The sequence below is a fragment of the Sarcophilus harrisii genome, chromosome 1, assembly GCF_902635505.1.
Source record: "Sarcophilus harrisii chromosome 1, mSarHar1.11, whole genome shotgun sequence".
Classification (NCBI taxonomy): Eukaryota; Metazoa; Chordata; class Mammalia; order Dasyuromorphia; family Dasyuridae; genus Sarcophilus; species Sarcophilus harrisii.
The window spans coordinates 585,855,484-585,873,801 of record NC_045426.1 but is presented as its reverse complement, the minus strand read 5'-3'; the positions used below and the strand labels follow the sequence as shown (position 1 = coordinate 585,873,801).

Genomic DNA, 18,318 nt, shown 5'->3' with positions numbered 1-18,318 from the left:
AAATATTTATAAGCACAGCCCTTTTTAAGGCAAAAAATGGAAGAAGAAGGAAGTAAGAATATAAAATGACTACAAAGGGACACCTAAAAAATTGAAAAATAGAAATTTATATGAATCCTAAAAGGAAAATTAAGAGGAATTGAAGGAAAAATATTTACTGCAGACCAAATGGAAAAAAGGTAATGGAAAGATAGCAAATAGTCCCTATTAAGTCAAAGTAATATATTAAAATACTTTTCTACAAAGAATCTAGATTAAGTGTAAAACTGGTTGACAAGATATGGTAAGGAGGTAACTAAGCAAGATAACTGCTGCTGTACAATCTCAAAGTGCCTTAAAGCACAGTTGATTTCTGTGCAGATATCTTAAGCGTATTTATATAAGCACAATATTAAATATTTAAACAAATATAAACAAGCTTCTAAAGCAGGATCAACTATTCTGTGTTACAAAAGCTCATCTCTTTAGCAACAATATTCTAACAGTGATATTCTATAACCACAATTCATGGAATGCCACCCTCCCAGAAGAATTAAAATCATGAGTCACCCAAAGGAGCAGTGGAAATACATGTGATGGATTAAAGTCATCTATATATTACCAACAATGATTTGTACATGTAAGACAAGATGAAAGACATCATCAAGGACAGGAGGTTTCATGGAATAGAGAAAAAAAGAATTGAACCTCTGGTCTTAGGATCCCAGTTCAGATTCCAGTTCCACATTTGCTATGTGGGTGATCTTAAGATAAAAAATTCTTAACCTAACTGGGCCTCAATTTTCTCACATATAAAATTAGATTATTGGTCTACATTACTTCTGAGGTCCTTCCAAGATCGAGCTTTATGATCTTAGGAATAGAAATTTAGTGGATATATATGAATAACACATGAATGTCAAGAAAAGGAGATAGTACAGTCATGAAACAGAACAACAACAGCTGGATAGCTTGAAAAATAGCTACATTGATATTGGGACAATATTTTTAAAAATTTCTAGTGCTCTGAGAAATTCTCTTTGAAGAATACTGGCATTAATAGTAACTAAAGATCTACTTACTACATATGTTTAACTTGTCACCACAATGCAATTTCACCTACTTGTTAGAAAAATAGAAATAGAATAAAAGCAGTTTTGTTTATTTTTAAAGGAAAACTAAGGAGGAAATTACTCATGCTGAAACCAGAATTTGTTAAAATTAAAACTAATTTCCTAGCAAACAAACTTTCTATTGTTGATCACTTTTTAAACATAATGTCTCCAAAATACATCTGAAGATCATCAATAGCTATAGGAACTTTCTTAGAAAATATACCATAATGTAAAGGGCACTAGATATAGACCTGGGTTTAAATCCCACCTCTGACACCTTAGACAAGTTACTTAAGTTGTAACCTATGTCACCTACCTGCCTCTCTTTCACTTTCCTCATCTATAAAAAGGAAGGTGATGAAATGAATGATCTTTAATGTCCCTTTCAGCTTTAAATGTTTCAATTTATGTTGTTGCTGTAAAGCCATTTCAGTCATGTCCAAGTTTTCATGACCCCATGCATGACTTTTTTCTTGGCAAAGGTACTAGAATGATTTATTATTTCTTTCTTAAGTTTCTTTCACAGATGAGGAAACAGAGCCAAAAAAAGATCAAATGACTTTCCCAGTGATACATTTAGCAAATGTCTGTATCCAGATTTGAAATTAAAAAGATAATTCTTCCCAACTCTAGGTCTGCCACTCTATCCACTGTACCACCTAGCTGGCTGATTTTATAATCTAATAGTTTACACTAGAATAAAGTCAAAGCTTCTCTTCCTTCCTCTATAATATGAGGAACTTGGATTAGGTCGCCTTCAAAATTTCTACAAATAGGACAGCTAGGATGCGCAGTGAATAGAGCACCAGCTCTGAAGTCAGAAGGACCTGAGTTCAAATCTAGTCTCAGACACTTAACACTACCTAGCTGTGTGACTCTCGGCAAGTCATTTAATTTGCCTCTGCACAAATAAATAAACAAATAAATAAATAAATGGACAGAAAAATTAATTAATTGATTGATTGATTAATTGCTCAATTAATGAATAGATAAATAAATAAATAAAATCTCTACAATTCCCTAAGAGCATATTCCTTTGAACTGAACTGGTAACTTCATGTATTTCAAATATATAGATGGCCATGAAAAAAAGCATTATTTACTTCTCAGTTTAGAGTGTGATATAAATAAGGTTTGCATCCCAACTTTGTAACTTACTATATGTGTGACCTTGGATAAGGGAGGATAGAAGGAAACAATTATTTTAACAGGACCTACTATTTACCAGGCATTATACAATATGTTTTACAAATATTATTTCATATGATCCTCACAAAAACCCTGTCAGATAGGTGCTCTTGATATTCCCATTTTACAGTTGAGAAAACTGAAGTAGAGAATGGTTAAAGGATGGTCTAGGTCACAAACCTAGTAAATGTGTAAGGCCAGAGTAAAATTCATGAGTTCCTGACTCCAGGCCCAGAACTTTATTAGCCATACTACACAGCTACTTCTATTTCAATTTCCTCATCTGTAACAGGAGGATGTTCTATCTGATGACATTTAATGTCCTTGTCAGTTCTAAATCTGAGTTTATAAACCTGATCCTATAATCTAATGGATTAGAATAAAATCAAAATGTTCACCATACAAAAGTAAAGTGGAAAACTGAAATAAGATAAAAAAAACCATCTTGATTAACTCAACCCCCCAAAAAATTTCTTTTTCCTGAAATAACAAGACATGAAATTTTTTGCTTGGATGTTTTAATAATAATCTTAATTATTTATTCCATTTTGCTATTATAAACCTGGCCATGATTAAATATTCTAAACACAAATCATTTCAATAACAAGGCAATTCTGCTTAACTCAAGTGATTTCCATACCTTGTTTGAGCGTAATGACACTCGCCCTCCACAGCGTGCACAGAATTTCGTTTGGCAATATGAACAGTTATGGCCACATCCATCAGCAAACTTTGTTTTGTGGCAGATGCCACAAGTGGGAGCATCGCCCTTCTGCTCCTGCTGCTGCTGGGATTCTTCCCCCATCTTCTTGACCTGCTCCTTGTACATTTCAAACTGCTGGTGCAACTTTCTGTTAGGAAAACAATTAAAAAATCAGTTCCCAATAGAAAAAATTAATAGTTCACTTCTCAAAAAAAAACAAATTATCATTCTAAGATCATGTAACATTTATAAGAAGAAATCTTTGAAAATGTTTAAAATAATACAGACATTATATTTAGTAGAATACAGAAAACAAAATAATGCAATTTGATTATTTCAAGAGAAATGTCTCTTTGGGACACTCAGTCATGCCGGTGTTACAGAAAGTTTGGCTCTTTTCATGAATATTAATTCAAATCTAAATTTATTACATACATATAAACATAGAAAGTCAACCAGACATCTAGTTGGCATAAGACATTCTGAAGTAGATTTGCTTGAGTTCAATTCTAAATTCATCTCTTTATTACGTGGAAAATATACAGATACTATTGTGTCTTCAAGTGCTATCTTAAAATGATTCAAGTAAGACTAGCTTATGAAAGGAAATATGTCATAATAGTTACAACCCTGGATTTGGAGTTAAAAGACCTATATTCGAATCCTTCCTTGGGAGTTTGGGAGTTGTGTAATCATGGTCAATTTATTTAATCTATCAAAGTCTCTAGCTATTCGTCTATAAAATTGGAAGTACTTGTTTCAAAGGACTGTCAAAAGAACCAGATAAGACAATATAGGGGAAGGGTTTCAAAACTTTAAGTGGTTGATGATAATGATGATAATGATGATGATGATGATGATGATGATGATGATGATAACAATTACGATGACCTATATTTTCACAGCATTTTATTTTTGACAATGTACTTTCCATACATTTTCTCATTTAAGCTTCATGACTATACCATAAGGTAGCTACTACAAGTATTATTGAACTAATTTTTAAAATGAGGACAAGGTTCGGAGAGATCATAAATCCAGAACCAAAGGATTACCAAAAGGTAATCCAGACACTTCATTTTTCAGGTTAGAAGACTGAGGTTTAGAGAGATAAAGTGAATTAACTAGGGTCACCTGTGTATCAATCTTCAAAGATGGGATTTGAACACAGCTCCTCTGACTACAAAAATAGAGGTCTTTCTCACTATACTATTATACCTTACTTCTATCACAAAAAAAGTTGTACTAAATGCCAGAAATGAGATTTAAATTCAGTTTTCTCCTGATTGCATGTCCAGAACCCTTTCATGATATTTCTATTACTACTTTGGAGCAATTAAAAATGAAGCATAGGGGACCACCTTCATTACATTTTTCAGTGATTTTTTTAAAAATTATTCCAAGTAAAAATGGCTTTATGGTTTTTTTTTACTAAGGGAATAAGAAGTGGACTGACCACCTTTTGGCTTTTAAAATAAAAATGGGACCCATAAATCTCAAATAGCTGAGACAAAATCTCAGTTGAGGTGTCTGCAATATTCAGACATCATGAGGGACACTGGATGATTGGCTTCACTAATTGGTTAAATCTGTTCAAGAGTCTGGACAACAGTTGGCAGACAAAATAGTGCGAAATATTAGAAGTGGAACCAGAGAAGCTGTACAAAAAAAGTAGAGCCAAGTTTTAAAGACAGAGGATTACTCACTCTCATACCCCACCTCCACCCAAAAATAAGTGTTTTGAAGTTTCATTCAAGTACTAAACAAAACCTTAAATTTACAATACATCTTTTATGAAATATTCAAAATATTTTTTTTAAAAACTGGCTTCAAATCATATTTCTAAAATCAGTGACTATTATTTCCCTAGTGGGAGGAAAAAAGAATAAAGAGGTCCTGATATCTATTCCCCAACTTCTTTCACTTGTAATAGGTGTCTGTTCTTGGTGCCTCCACCCATTCTTCTCTAATTTACTTTTTAATTCCCTGGCTTTTGACCTCATCATTCACCTAAAAGTGCTTTCTCCAAAGTTCCTAGTGAGCTCTCGAATGTCAAATCTTATGACCCATTTTTGTTCCTCATACTTTTCAATCACTCTAGAGCATCTGATAATGTTGATCACTCTCTCCCTTCCTAAATTTTCTCTTTTTTTGGGGGGAGAAGGAGGGGAGGGTTTCTGGACAGTACTCTCTCCTCCTTCTCCCCCTACATATAAGACTACTCTTTCTTAGTCTCCATTGATTCAATTGTCATCCATTTCTTTGTTTGTTTTGGGAATTGTTCCCCAAGGCTCTGTCCTGGGCCTTCTTCTATTCTTTCTCTATAATCCCTTTCTTGGTGATTTCATCAGCTCTTATATGTTCAATTATTATCTCTATAAAGATAAAACTCATGGATCTATATATCTAACCCTATTCTCTTTCCTGAATTCCAGGTCCACATCAACAGCTTACCCATTGAATATTTCGATCTTGATGTTTTGTAGATGTCTCAAACTTAACATGTTCAAAACAAAAATTATCTTTTCTCCAAAACCCACCCCTCTGAATTTCCCTATTCCACTGGGGCTGATGTCTAATTTATCAGGCTCACAATCTCAGAGTGATCCTTGACTCTTTTTTTCTCCTTTACCCACTATTCAGACAGTTGCAAAATTTCATCAGTTCTACCTCCATGTCTCTCACATATGTCCTCTTCTCTCTACTTATATAGTTATCATCTTGATTCAGTCTTTTATTACCTGTCAAATCTACTAATACAGTAGTCTCCTAATTGGTCTCTGCTTTTTAACAAAGCATCCAAATTAAGATGGTCACTCAAAGAAGGTAACAGGTCCCCCACTATTAGAGATCTTGAAATAAAGGATGAATGACAATTTGTCAAATATGTTGTAGTAAATTCCTTTTTATGGAAAAAGTTTGGTCTACTTGGTCAATGATGTCCCTTCAACTCTGAAATTCTGTGAGTTTGAGATTCATTTCTCCATACCATATTTAAATTATAAGGAATCCAAGTTTTCTTGACCTTGACTCTAACCACAAATAGCTCATTGTTTTTCCCTGCCCATACTCCTACTGTGCTTGGGTATAGCTGTGAAAGGTACACAGATGGTATCAAGGCAGGGGTCGACAACCTATGGCCTCTGTACACAAAGAAGTCAAGCCATCCAACTTTCAGGGTTTAAAAATGGGTACAAAGGCAACCAAAACCAAAGGTGGAAGAAATAGACTAAAATAGGAGGAGCCATGACAAGTGTGAGCAGCAGATTTAGCTTATGAAGTAGTAAGTGTAAATATATAAGTGGCTAGAGAGTAGAATTTCAATTCTACTGCAATTCTTCTCAATTCAACTTCAAATCTTATATGTGGCATTTTCCTAATATAACAACAAACACTTGTATTTCTAATTCTGGACTATTTTCTCAATAGTCTTGCCTACTGCCTTGTTTTTTAGACTACAGATACCATCCTAAAGGTTTAAATCCTTTTTTTTTTCCTCTGGCGTCTATATCCAGAGTACCAGCTCTTCTGTTTAGTGACTGCCTCATCTGATTTACTGACATTGTTCTTAAAAGGAGTATGTTAATCATTTTTCTAATAGCTCCATTTAGGGGCATTTATTTTCATTTCAAAATGCCCCTACTTGGACATCACTCCCCTATGTATGTTGTACTTTCCCTGCCATAATGTAAATTCCTAAAGAACAGACACTGTTTTTGCTTTTGTATCTGTGATTGTCCCTACTTTTCTCTGCCCCACCCCAGCACATTAGACAGTGCTTAGCATATAGGAAGCCCTGAATAAGTCCTTTTTCCATCCATTAATTCACTCTTTTTAATGTATAGAGGTTAGCTACCACTAACATTCTCTTCTAAATACAATTTGTGGGAAAAAAAGTTTGTTTTTGAAAGCCAATGTCCCCCTTTTGAGAGGTGGCTAATAAATTTTCTTTCTTTTCCCATATCTTACTCCTTAGCATCAACAGCATTCCCCATCACCATTTGAAATCCTTATCAAAGAACAAAGATTAAAAACTGGAAAGGTTGGTAACAGCCATGTTATGCCAATCTATGCCCTTATCTGGGATAGGATAATATTGGAAAGATGCTATGATTGGAAAAACATGGTGATTTGCCAAAAACTTTCACTGAAGAATAGAGGTAGGTACTTTACCATAAGTTGTTTGAAATAGACCATGGGAATTTCAAGAGGGTAGGATTTGAGTTTCTCTAAATGTATTTCAAACCCATGTACAGTAGAGTGTTTTAATAAGTTTGTGAAATAGAACTGATCTGAACTGAATTAAACAATTTTTAAAAATTTAGTTCATAATATTAACTATGCTATTCATTTATCCAGTATTAGATGAAAGGGAAGAAAATGCCAAGGAGAAAATCTTTTGATAAAACAGTATGAATCTAGTACCCTTCTTGTACCAAGTACAGGAGAATTCAGACACTTTCAGAAGTAGTTTAGGAATAACAGTGATAAAAATAATGCTAAGCAAAATCATGATAATGTTTAAAAATAAGCATTATAATAATTGGTTCATATCTTATTTCTATCATGTATTAGGAAAAATTTTATACTGCTTAAAAAGAAAATGACAGAAGCATATTAAAATGCCTCTCAGTAAAAACATTATTATGAAATTTCATATTTAGTTGATTTTTTATCTTTAACAGCTATTTTCAGGTGATACTTCAAAGATTTTGTTCCTTTTTTATATTAAGCCAGTATAATTAATTTCCTGTAGGAAATTAAACTCAGGAGGTCAATTTCCTCCACAAAAATCTGTATGTACTCACTAGATACAGAAATCTTTGGAACTGAAAATATCCTAATCCCACTCACAAAATGAAATAATCTTGATAATAATTCTCATGGTTAGAAATAATAAAACTGAACTTCATATCTTATTCTAAATAAAGAGAGTATTAAAAAATTTTAGGAAAAAAGATTTAGAGCTATGAAAAATGAAAAAGATACATTATTATATAGATGTATTAAAATAGGAATATCTTTTCAAGATATTCTTATCTTTTTGAAAAAGTCACTTGAATAGGAAAAGCACTTGGAGTTACATAAGAAAAGTCACTAAATAATACTCTTGAATCAGTAAATCCACTACTATCCATGTTTTCCCCAAGGAATCCAAAGATAAAAGGGAATTCAAGGTTTGTGAAATACTTCACAAATCATCTTATTTGATCCTTACAACACCTCTGTAAAAGAGAGCCTATGGTTTTCCTCATTTAACAGATTAGTAAACTAAAGCTGAGAAAAATCACCTGCAGAGGGTCATATAAATAGCCAGAATTCAAGCTCAGATTTTCCTAACTTCAAGACCAGTATCCTCTACCAAAATATTTGTAGATCTATTTTTTGTGATGGAGAAAAACTGGAAACAAAGCAAGTATCTATAATAAGGGAATGACTAAACATATTGTGACATATTACACACAGGGTTGAATAAATGCAATAAAGGTAAGCTGGGGTGCAGACTCCAAGCTAGTTTAGTTTATTAATAATGAATGAAGCATATAGTTTAACAAAGTGCATCATGCTGGCAACATCAGTAAAGCCAGAAACTTCCACAGAAGGAGAGGACCTTCTTTATTAGCACACAATCAAAAAATTAAATAAATAAAAGGGTCTTGATAGGCATGGAGAAAAGATGATAGATTTTAGTATTTGAGCAGAACCATTATGTTTAGCTAAACTGAGCAAGATTGGATGACATTCAGATAAAGCCTAATGATATCCCTCTCTAACAATTAAAAAAATGTTAAATATTTTGTGAGGCCCATTTCTATCTTGTAATTTTTTGTTAGAGACTCACAATTAGCAGACTTGTGGTCTCCTAGAAAGCCATAAAAACTCCCTTTATGACACAAAAACAGGAAACGGACTTAGATTAGGTGGTCACTAAAATTCCTGCAAACCCCTAAACTAATTTATATCTAGACAAGCAAAATAAAATGAAAGCTTGAGATATATAGCTCCACACCTGTTTTTTAAAAATGCTTTGGAAAAAGCTCCAGCTTAATGGATTAGTTGAGTTGAATTTTAAATTTTTTAACATAGGTTCATAAACAGAGCTGGAAGCAGCAATATGCTGATTAATATTTAACAATCAGCTCTTCCCCCCTCACAAAAACGACATATATGCACTGCACACAAACTTAATATGAATTATAATATTTTCTCCATCACTTTCTTAAGTCTAGACAATAAACAAAACAATAAATCAGCCCCTGATATGTAGCATTTGTAGATTTCTAAGGTATAAATATACACACACTAAAAATTTAACAATCAAATCTTGGTTCCAACCTGGCTCCAACATATTCTTGCCTAGAAAAGGACTTCAAAAGTCTTCTGGTCCAACCATAACATTTTATAGATGAGATATCTGAGGTCTATAGGGGTCAGAATTTCCCCAAGATCATATAGATGATAAATAACAAAGTCAAGATTTGAACCTACATGCACAAAAATTGGATACTTTCCACTGTATCATTTAGAGAGAAAGAGGATTAATCTAATGCCCTTGGCTATCATATCTTTTCCTCTTTCCTAAACTTTTCTAATATGGCATGTGAAAGGAACAGAAACCAAAAGTATAAAGGGAAGACAGCAAGGAAAAGCAATACTTAACTGACCCAAACTAATAAAAAGTAAATTCTTCCAGATTACCCATAGATCTTAGGTATCTCTTGATTTTAACACTGACTGTTAACTATATTAGACAAAATCATTGGATACCCTAAAAATTCATTTCCATCATGGCTTAGATGACTGTAGGAATTTCTTCTGATCCTGTGAGAAAAGCATGTCACATCATTCCTGTAAAATTTGCTTTCAGGTAAAGCTTGTTGAACAAATTCAATCTTGAAAAGAATGAATTACAGATAAAAGGGTGATATATTTTGAGAAATTATCAAAAATTCAAGATATAAACAGGCTTTTGCTACATACATATACACACGCATGCACACACACACACACACACCCCACAAAGAGTGCTCCTTTGAAAAAATAAAACAATATTAGAGAATTAAGTATTTTTTTTACTACTACATAAGGTAACTACTATATTCTCTTCACCAAATTAAAAAACTAAAATAAAAGATGTGAACACTTTAATAACTATGTCACAAGATGGATGGATAACTGATAGGCATTTAATCTCAGACTGGCACAGTCACAAAAGAACTGGAGCTAAAGTGGAATGCAGCAGGCCAACTTGTACTATACGTTGCCTACTAAGATCACATTACAGTAATTAATACAAATATGCCTCACTTCACAGAATATTGTGTTACCATAAAAGTTCTATGCAAATGTCAATTTCATAAACACATTTCATTTTAAGTGTACTAGGGACTTCATCATTTCAGAGAAACTACAATTAGTATCTTAGTAAAATGAAAGGTCATTTGTAATTTCTGTCTTTGAATTTGGGTATTCATTATTTTTCAAAGAAACATAAATGTTGCTTTTGGTACATGAATGCCAATGAAAATGAAAAAAAATCAAATTATTGTCCTTATTTGCTACTTTTTTAATTGAATTGGGCAAGATGATAAATTCATTGACTCCATATATTTCTATATTCACACTTTATTATTTGGCCAGAAATGGTAAGGTTTTCTCATTAAAAATACAATAATAATTGTGACTTCATTGTTAAACATTCATTTTTGTTAAATAATAAATAATTTTAAAATTAGATGATTTTCATTTAAAGAACTACAATTTTTTTTTAAAAATCTGAATACTGATTTTTGTTCACTTTTTAAGAGTAATACAGATTGTTAAAAAACTTAATCAGGGAAATTTCTGGAAAAGAATCTACATGAATTATAAGTACAAAATATCTTAATTAGCAGTAAAAATTAGAGAAACACACAGACTCAATGCACTTGTCATTGTTACAAAGTACTAAATAAGTGAACTGCAATTTTAAATATATATATATTATCCTGTGCCCATATAATTTTTTTTATTAATTAAACACTTTATGCTTTTTTGAAAATAATTCCAGGTAAATTTGTTGAGTTTTGGCTCGCTTTTTAAATTGTTTCTCATTCATATTTTAAATTTACAAAATAAGAATAATATTTCTTCTATAAATACTAATAATAATATTAATAGTATACTAATAATAGTATAATGAAGTGGCTTTTTTCCAAATTAGTTGTTATTTCACTTTGTACATAACAAACTAGACACTTTTTTAAGTAGTAAATATATACTAAATGTTTATTCAATTAAAAACAATTGAATAGGATTCCTGGTTACAATGGTATGTGAAGGTCAGACCTACAGAGACAAAGTCAGATTGTCTAGGAACAACCAAACAAATAACTAAGTTTAATGAAAAATAAATATCTTTTATAAATACCCTGGTGGTGGTAGTAGTGATGGTGATGATGACGATGACGATGACAAGAATAACGATGACCACAGAAATAACACATTTTACAATTCTTTAAGATTGAAAATTGGTAAAACTGTTACACTCTATTTTATCTGTGAAGAATGGGTCTAATTACAAAATGAATTTTAGTTACTTAATACATATTTTTCACAGAACAACACACACACATACACACACACACACACACACAAGAATCTCTGTGGTGATTGGCTAAGAGATCAGGAAATAAGAGCTCTTTCAGGGAATAAATGTTTTCTGTTCAGTTTGCTTCATCTTTATTTAACCAAAGAAATTTGGTAATATGAAATCCAAACTATAAACTAGTACCTAATACACATACCTTTTTTTTAATACACTGGGTAATCAATAAATATTCTTCAAATAAATGATTACTTAAACATGTAACTTACTATGAGATACCTGATTTACTACTGTAGTAATTCAATAAATTGTAATTTAGTGTTCTGAAAGATCCACAGTATTTCCCTGGGCACTCATTTGCTAAAAGTAATTTAGGCATCAAAGATACTGTGGTTCATTAATTATCTTGAACACTAAAATTTTCATTACGATTAGGATCAGTCTTTATAGCCAAAACCAAGTAGAGAATTGTACAATTGCCCAGTTAATTCAATTGTGAGCAACTTTATAGATGATCCTAAAGTAAAGTCTTCAACTCAGACATGGCTGCATATAGCAAGTCTTAACAGCTACACAAGGAACATGCAATATAATCTATGAAGACTCCTTTTGTACCTTGCTTATTATTAGGGGATAAAGTAACACTGAAAGGTAAATAGTCTAATTCTTGTTGTTCAGTTCTGTTCAATTCTTCATTACCTCATTTGGGGTTTTCTTGGCAAAGAGAGTGGATTAATTTGCCATTTTCCTCTTCAGCTCATCTTGCTGAAAACTGAGGCAAACTGAAACAAACAGCATTAAGTAATTTATCCAGGGTCACACATGTAGTAAATGTCTAAGGCCAAATTTGAACTCAGGTCTTTCTGATTTTAGGCCCAGAGCTCTATTCCCTATGCCATTGGAATTGGTCCATAAAATTCAAAGTAGAAACTAAATTTTAAAATTAAAACTAAGTAGCTAAAAACTCATTTCTAAATGTTTTCACACATTCAACTTTTCTTTAAAGTAATAGAAAATATTAGAAGACTGTCCAATAACTAACAATCTTTTATTTATTTTTATTACATTTTGAATTCTTAATTGTTTCCCCCTCAACCCCACTATAGAAAAGGCTAACATTTAATGTAGATAGTATATGTGAAATCATACAATATGTACTTCCATATATCAGTTCTTTTTTCTGGAAATAGATAACATGTTTTTATCATTGCTATTAAACAATCTTATCAGAACAGACAGTCTAAGATAAATAACAGGATAAAGTCAACTGTTACTTTTTCAGTAATCTACATAAGGGCAAGAAATACCTCTTCATGAAACTCCATACTTTCCAAAAGGAAAACAGTGTTATAGGCAACAGGAAACAATATTGCAAGAGCATGGTTATAGAACATCTTTAGCAATTAAAGGCCAACACACATAGCTAGGCAAAAAACTCTTAAAATTTTACAAACACTATTTCTGATTATTCTCTTATTGATTTTAGTTGCAAATTGACTAACACAGCATCTCTCGTAGCAAGAATAGTGTCACAATGAACAGAGTGCTCCACTTGGAGTATTCAAACAATTCTGTTAGTAGCTTCATTTCTTTGAACCAAGAACTTAATTCTCAGTCTTAGTTTTGTTGTTTGTTGTTTGTTTTGTTTTGTTGTTCTTTGCATCTTCAGCACAATATCTGATACATAATAAGTGTCTAATAAATGTTATTTTACTGATTGACTGGCTTGTTTCCTCATCTACAAAATGGTAATAATAAAAGGACCAACCTCACAGGATTGTTGTAGAATCTGAGAAGAGAATGAATGCAAAGCACTCTGTGAATCTTCAAGTAATATATTTTATATTTATATGTATATATATGTATATTATTATAGTATACATAATATACTATATGTTATAGTGCATACATATATATACTATGTGGGCTACATATAATATACTCAAAATAATAATATATTATATATGATATATACTATATTCAACTATTCTATTAGATATTGAGTGTAGTACAGAACAACTTTGTACATGGCTCTACATTCTCTTCTGGTGACAGTTGGCAACCAATTCCTAGCTCGTGTCTTTATGGCTAAGCAGCCATTTAGATAAATACGGCAAGGACAGAGTCTAATAAAGATTTGGAGAAAATTCCCTAACTAAATATAGAGGGAATCCTAGTAGTCAAGTAGTAAAGGGATTAAGTTAGCCCCTGATGTTTCATGATTAAATAAGTACTAGGAACTACCTCTGACACTGTTCTAAGCCCCAGTGTTGGAATGCCATACATTATATGTCTTACAGTGTCCTCCTCATCAAAGGAGATAAATAAATAAATAGCAAAGTTAGACTCAAGTAAAATTACCAAAAAAAGAAAGAAATTTACTTAGAGCATCTTATTAGCAAACCGCACTTGTAATGGTAAGAAAACATAAAACACCTTAGTTCAATTTCAGGCTAACTTTTTGCTAGTTGTATGTCTTTAGTCAAACCACTTAAACTGCCTGAGCTGTGGTTTCTTCATTTACAGAATAAGGGTAATAACTCCTGCAGATAGGTCTTGTGGCAAGATAGATGAAGAGCTAGCCTTGTGAATCAGAACTCTTAATCTTTCAGTGTCCTATGCCTCCCCATAAATCTCTAAATTGCAGAAAGGGTACTGGGCTGTAAAAACAAAAAAAGGACCCTCAACAGAAGTCCTCTTTATAGATGAAATGAAAAATCCAGTCAAAAATCAGTATACAATGACTTATCTTTTGGTAGGTTTGATGTGAGGATAATATTTTAAAAGGTAAAAAGTAATGCAGAGCATCCCAAAAGCCTTAGTGCAGTTTTAATCTTTAATAGCATAAATGTCCTTAATATAAATATAATAATAATATTTTAATTTTCCCATCAAATTTCCACTAAAACTCAACAAATAGAAGAAAGTTTAGATAATATGTAATCTGGATAGATAAAATATTCACTATTATTTGACATTATAAATGTGTTAGAGAGATACAAAACAGTCTATTATATGAGGATGGGGGGAGTAGGAGAAGAGTATTATCAAAAAAGAAAGATCAGAGATGGCTTTCTGTCGAAGGCAGTTTTTAGAAAAACTTTAGAAGAATGCTGGTTACCCCAAATTCCAAACTGTACCACCCGAGGCAAGCCCAAGTAAGACTAATGCTCAATTTTTTTCATTCTTCTCTTGCTTCTATTTAAACATACATGTTTGATATTATATCCCTTTAAGATCTTATAAGATAACTGGTAAGCTGATCTGATAAAATAATTTGTGGTACAGTTTGAAGGCATACAATGGCTTTAGGGATCTCTCATTCCAGAACACAATTTATAAGGAGCCAGACTTTGGTTCTAATGATTAATCAACCCTGGGGTTTTCAAACACAATGGCAGACAGTTATTGATATTTGAGACTCCCACCTATTATCTCTTGTTTTCCCCCTCCTCTCTTTCCTCCGTCCCTTCCTTCCTCCCTTCTTTTTCCTCTCTCTTAGCCTCTCCCCTCCTTCTCTCCCTTTCTCCCTGCTCTCCCTCCCTCCATCTCCTCCTCTTTTTCTCTTTCTCTCCTTCTTTCTCCTTCTCCCCTTTCTCTCTCTCTCCCTCCCTCTTTTTCCTTCCTTCCTTCCCCCCATTCTCCCTTCCTCCTTTGCTCTCTCCCTTGCTCCTTTGCTCCTTCATTCTCCCTCTTTCTCTATTCCTCCTCTCTCTCTCCATCCCTTTCTCTCTCTTCTCTCTCTTTCTCACTCTCTCCCTCTCTTCCTCTCTCCTCTTTCTTCCTCTCTCCCTCTTAACAAATGTCACCATTTTACTTGTACAAATACATGCTCATTAGGGATGGCAAAAGGCTTTACATAGCTTATCTCATCTGATCCTCACAACCACCCTGCAAAGCAGGTGCTATTTTTATCTTCATTTTACACATGAGGAAACTCAAATTGAGGGAGGTTAAGTGATTTCCTAGAAACATACAAATAATAAGTATGTGAAGCAAGATTTGAACTTGTTTCACTGACTTATAAATGTAGCACTTGATCCACTATCACATTTAGATGCTATAATAATAATAACTAACATATATAAGTGCTTTAAAGTTTACAAAGCTTTATATATGTTATTTCATTTCATCCTCGTAACAACTTTGAGAAGTAGGTATTACTATTATTTACATTTAATGGATGAGAAAACTTAGGTGGACAATAATTTAGTGACTTGCTAAGGGTCACACAATTAAGTGTCTGTTTGTTCATCTAACTATCCACCTATCTATCCAACTATTCACCTAATCTTCTGTCTGTCTACCAATAGTTATACAGAAAGACTAGTGAATTAAAATCCAGCCTCATAGTAGCTGTATGATGGTGGACAAGTCACTTAATCCTATTTTGCTTCAGTTTCCTCAGTTATAAAATGGAGATAATAGCATCCATGATGCATGACTGTTGTAAAAAAATAGATAATATTTGTGAAGCACAAAATACTATGCTTGGCAACATAGTAAGCACTATATAAATGTTTATTCCCTTTCTACCCTTTCTTTATCTAGCTAACTATATCAGAATATACCTCTATATAAAGCTAGAAAGAAATATTTCTAGAGAGACAGACAGAGAAGTAGAGATACAAACAGATGGAGAAATAAGAGTTTTTGATAGACTGATAGGTAGGTAGAGATAGACATAGGAAAGACACAGAGACTGGGAAAGACAGAGAATCAGAGAGAGACACAGAGAGAAAGACAGGAGAGAAAAAGGGAGAGATAATCCAAAGGTCCAGACAATAATATTGCTCTATACAAAACACAAGAAGGCTTGTCAAGCATGCTAAAACTTCAAGAATATAAATACATGGCTCAGCATAAGGAGAAACTTCCTAACAATTATAACTCTCCAAAAGTGGAACCTGAAACCTTGAAAAGTAATAGTAGCTCTATAAAATTACAAGGCCCATGACTTACAGCAACAAGAGACAGAGATTAGACCAATTCCCTCATTTAACAAAGGAGGAAACTAAGATATGGAGAAATAAAGTCAGATGCCCTCTATCATACAGGCAGGAAATGGTAGGGCACCTGATTTGAATTTAGGCACTCAAACATCAAATCCTGCACTCTCTTCAGATACCACCCAAAATCTTTAGACAAAGTATAAGCAACTATTTGGCATGATACAGAGGGTGGTTCTCTTTCCAGCTGTGGATTGGAACAGACAGCCTCTAAGATCCCTTCCAACTCTGAATTCTGGGATTCTTTGGCATTGGACTAGATGACATCCAAGGTCTCTTCCAGTTCTAAAGCATCCTTTGAACTTCCGAAGTGTATACTGCTACCTTTCAGTAGCAGAACTACCCATTCTCTATTTCCTTGAATTAGAAGAATGACTCAGTTTTATTTTTCCCTTATTAGGGTAAATCACCTAATTGTGTCTTTTTGTGGATAACAGAAAGGAACTGGAGTGATAGTTGTGGCAAATCAGACTAAGAAAGAAAATTCCATCTAACAATAATTAGCTCCAAAAAAGATGATTCTCTTCTTGTCTGATGCCATGTCTCTATTTCATCAGAGAAATATCCTTAAAAAGAGGAATCACTGACTATTTAGAAGCTCTGTTGAAATGTCAATTAATCAACAAATATTTGTTATGTACTTACTATGTGCCAAGCACCATATTAAGTCCTGAAGATACAAAGAAAGGCAAAAACAATATCTCTACCCTCAAGTTCTTCACATTCTGGACATGTGTGTATGTCTGTGTCTGTGTGTATGTCTAGCTATATGTGTGCATGTGAGCACACACACATACAAAAAAAAAACCTTTCTTCAATTAAAAAGATACAAATTAGTATTATGTTTTTTTCTGTGATTAGAGATTTACATATTATACAGTATAATGCTTTGTGAATATAGATTTATATACTAAAATGCATTTATTGTAATTTCTAAGAACTATGGAACTTTTGCTTTTGTAATTTAGTCCAGAGTTTCTTAAATTGTGGGTCATAACCCCATATGAGATAATGTTAACTGAATATGGAGATTATAAAATTATGATTTATTATTAGTAAATGTTTGATTTGTATGCCAATTTTATATACTTATGTACCTAGGGTCATGAAAAAAATTTCTCAGGCAAAAAGGGACAAAAAGTTTAAGAAGCCCTGCTTCAGTCTACAGGACAGTCTTACAAAGAATTGGTGCAAAATTTTAAATGTCTCTTAAAGTCTACATGAATATGACATATTTGTACTCATATTTTCCTTTAAATTAAAGGCTGAATTAACATCACAGAGCAAGCAGTAACATGGATTTTAAGAAACAGTTAAATTTTCTCACATAAACTTAAATATATCACTTTCCATGTCCATTCTTAAATTTAACCTTTTTCCCTAAAAAAATACAAGGCATGTTCTGGAATTCTCTTTACACATCCTTCAAAAAGTCAGTACTTATTTCTTTATGCTTTCATTAAGATAATGGCTACTTCCAAGATGCAAACATGCATGTAAAACACAGTATCAAGTTCCTATTAAACACACTGGAACCAATGTTTTAAGCATATAACATTTTAATATTTATTGAAATCTGAAACATTTGTTGCCAAAATACCAGTGTCCACGTTCTCAAAAGGATACTAAATGTTACTCAGTTATTAGATTAAATAGTTTTGATTGTTTTTGTTGTGACTCTCATTCGAAATAATAAATAACTGTAACTTCAGTAATTTACTCTGAAGACAGGATCCA

General features: G+C 32.7%; 1 protein-coding gene across 21 annotated transcripts in view; it reads right to left on the bottom strand.

Annotated features, from left to right (window-relative positions):
• The window catches only part of RIMS2 (regulating synaptic membrane exocytosis 2), a 775,594-nt gene that overhangs the window by 612,525 nt on the left and 144,751 nt on the right, over window positions 1-18,318 (bottom strand). For all 21 annotated transcript variants that reach the window (XM_031947102.1, XM_031947076.1, XM_031947077.1 and 18 more), the window contains one exon: window positions 2,923-3,133. In XM_031947102.1, coding sequence (XP_031802962.1) covers window positions 2,923-3,133 — 211 coding nt within the window. The remainder of the gene's footprint in view (window positions 1-2,922; window positions 3,134-18,318) is intronic.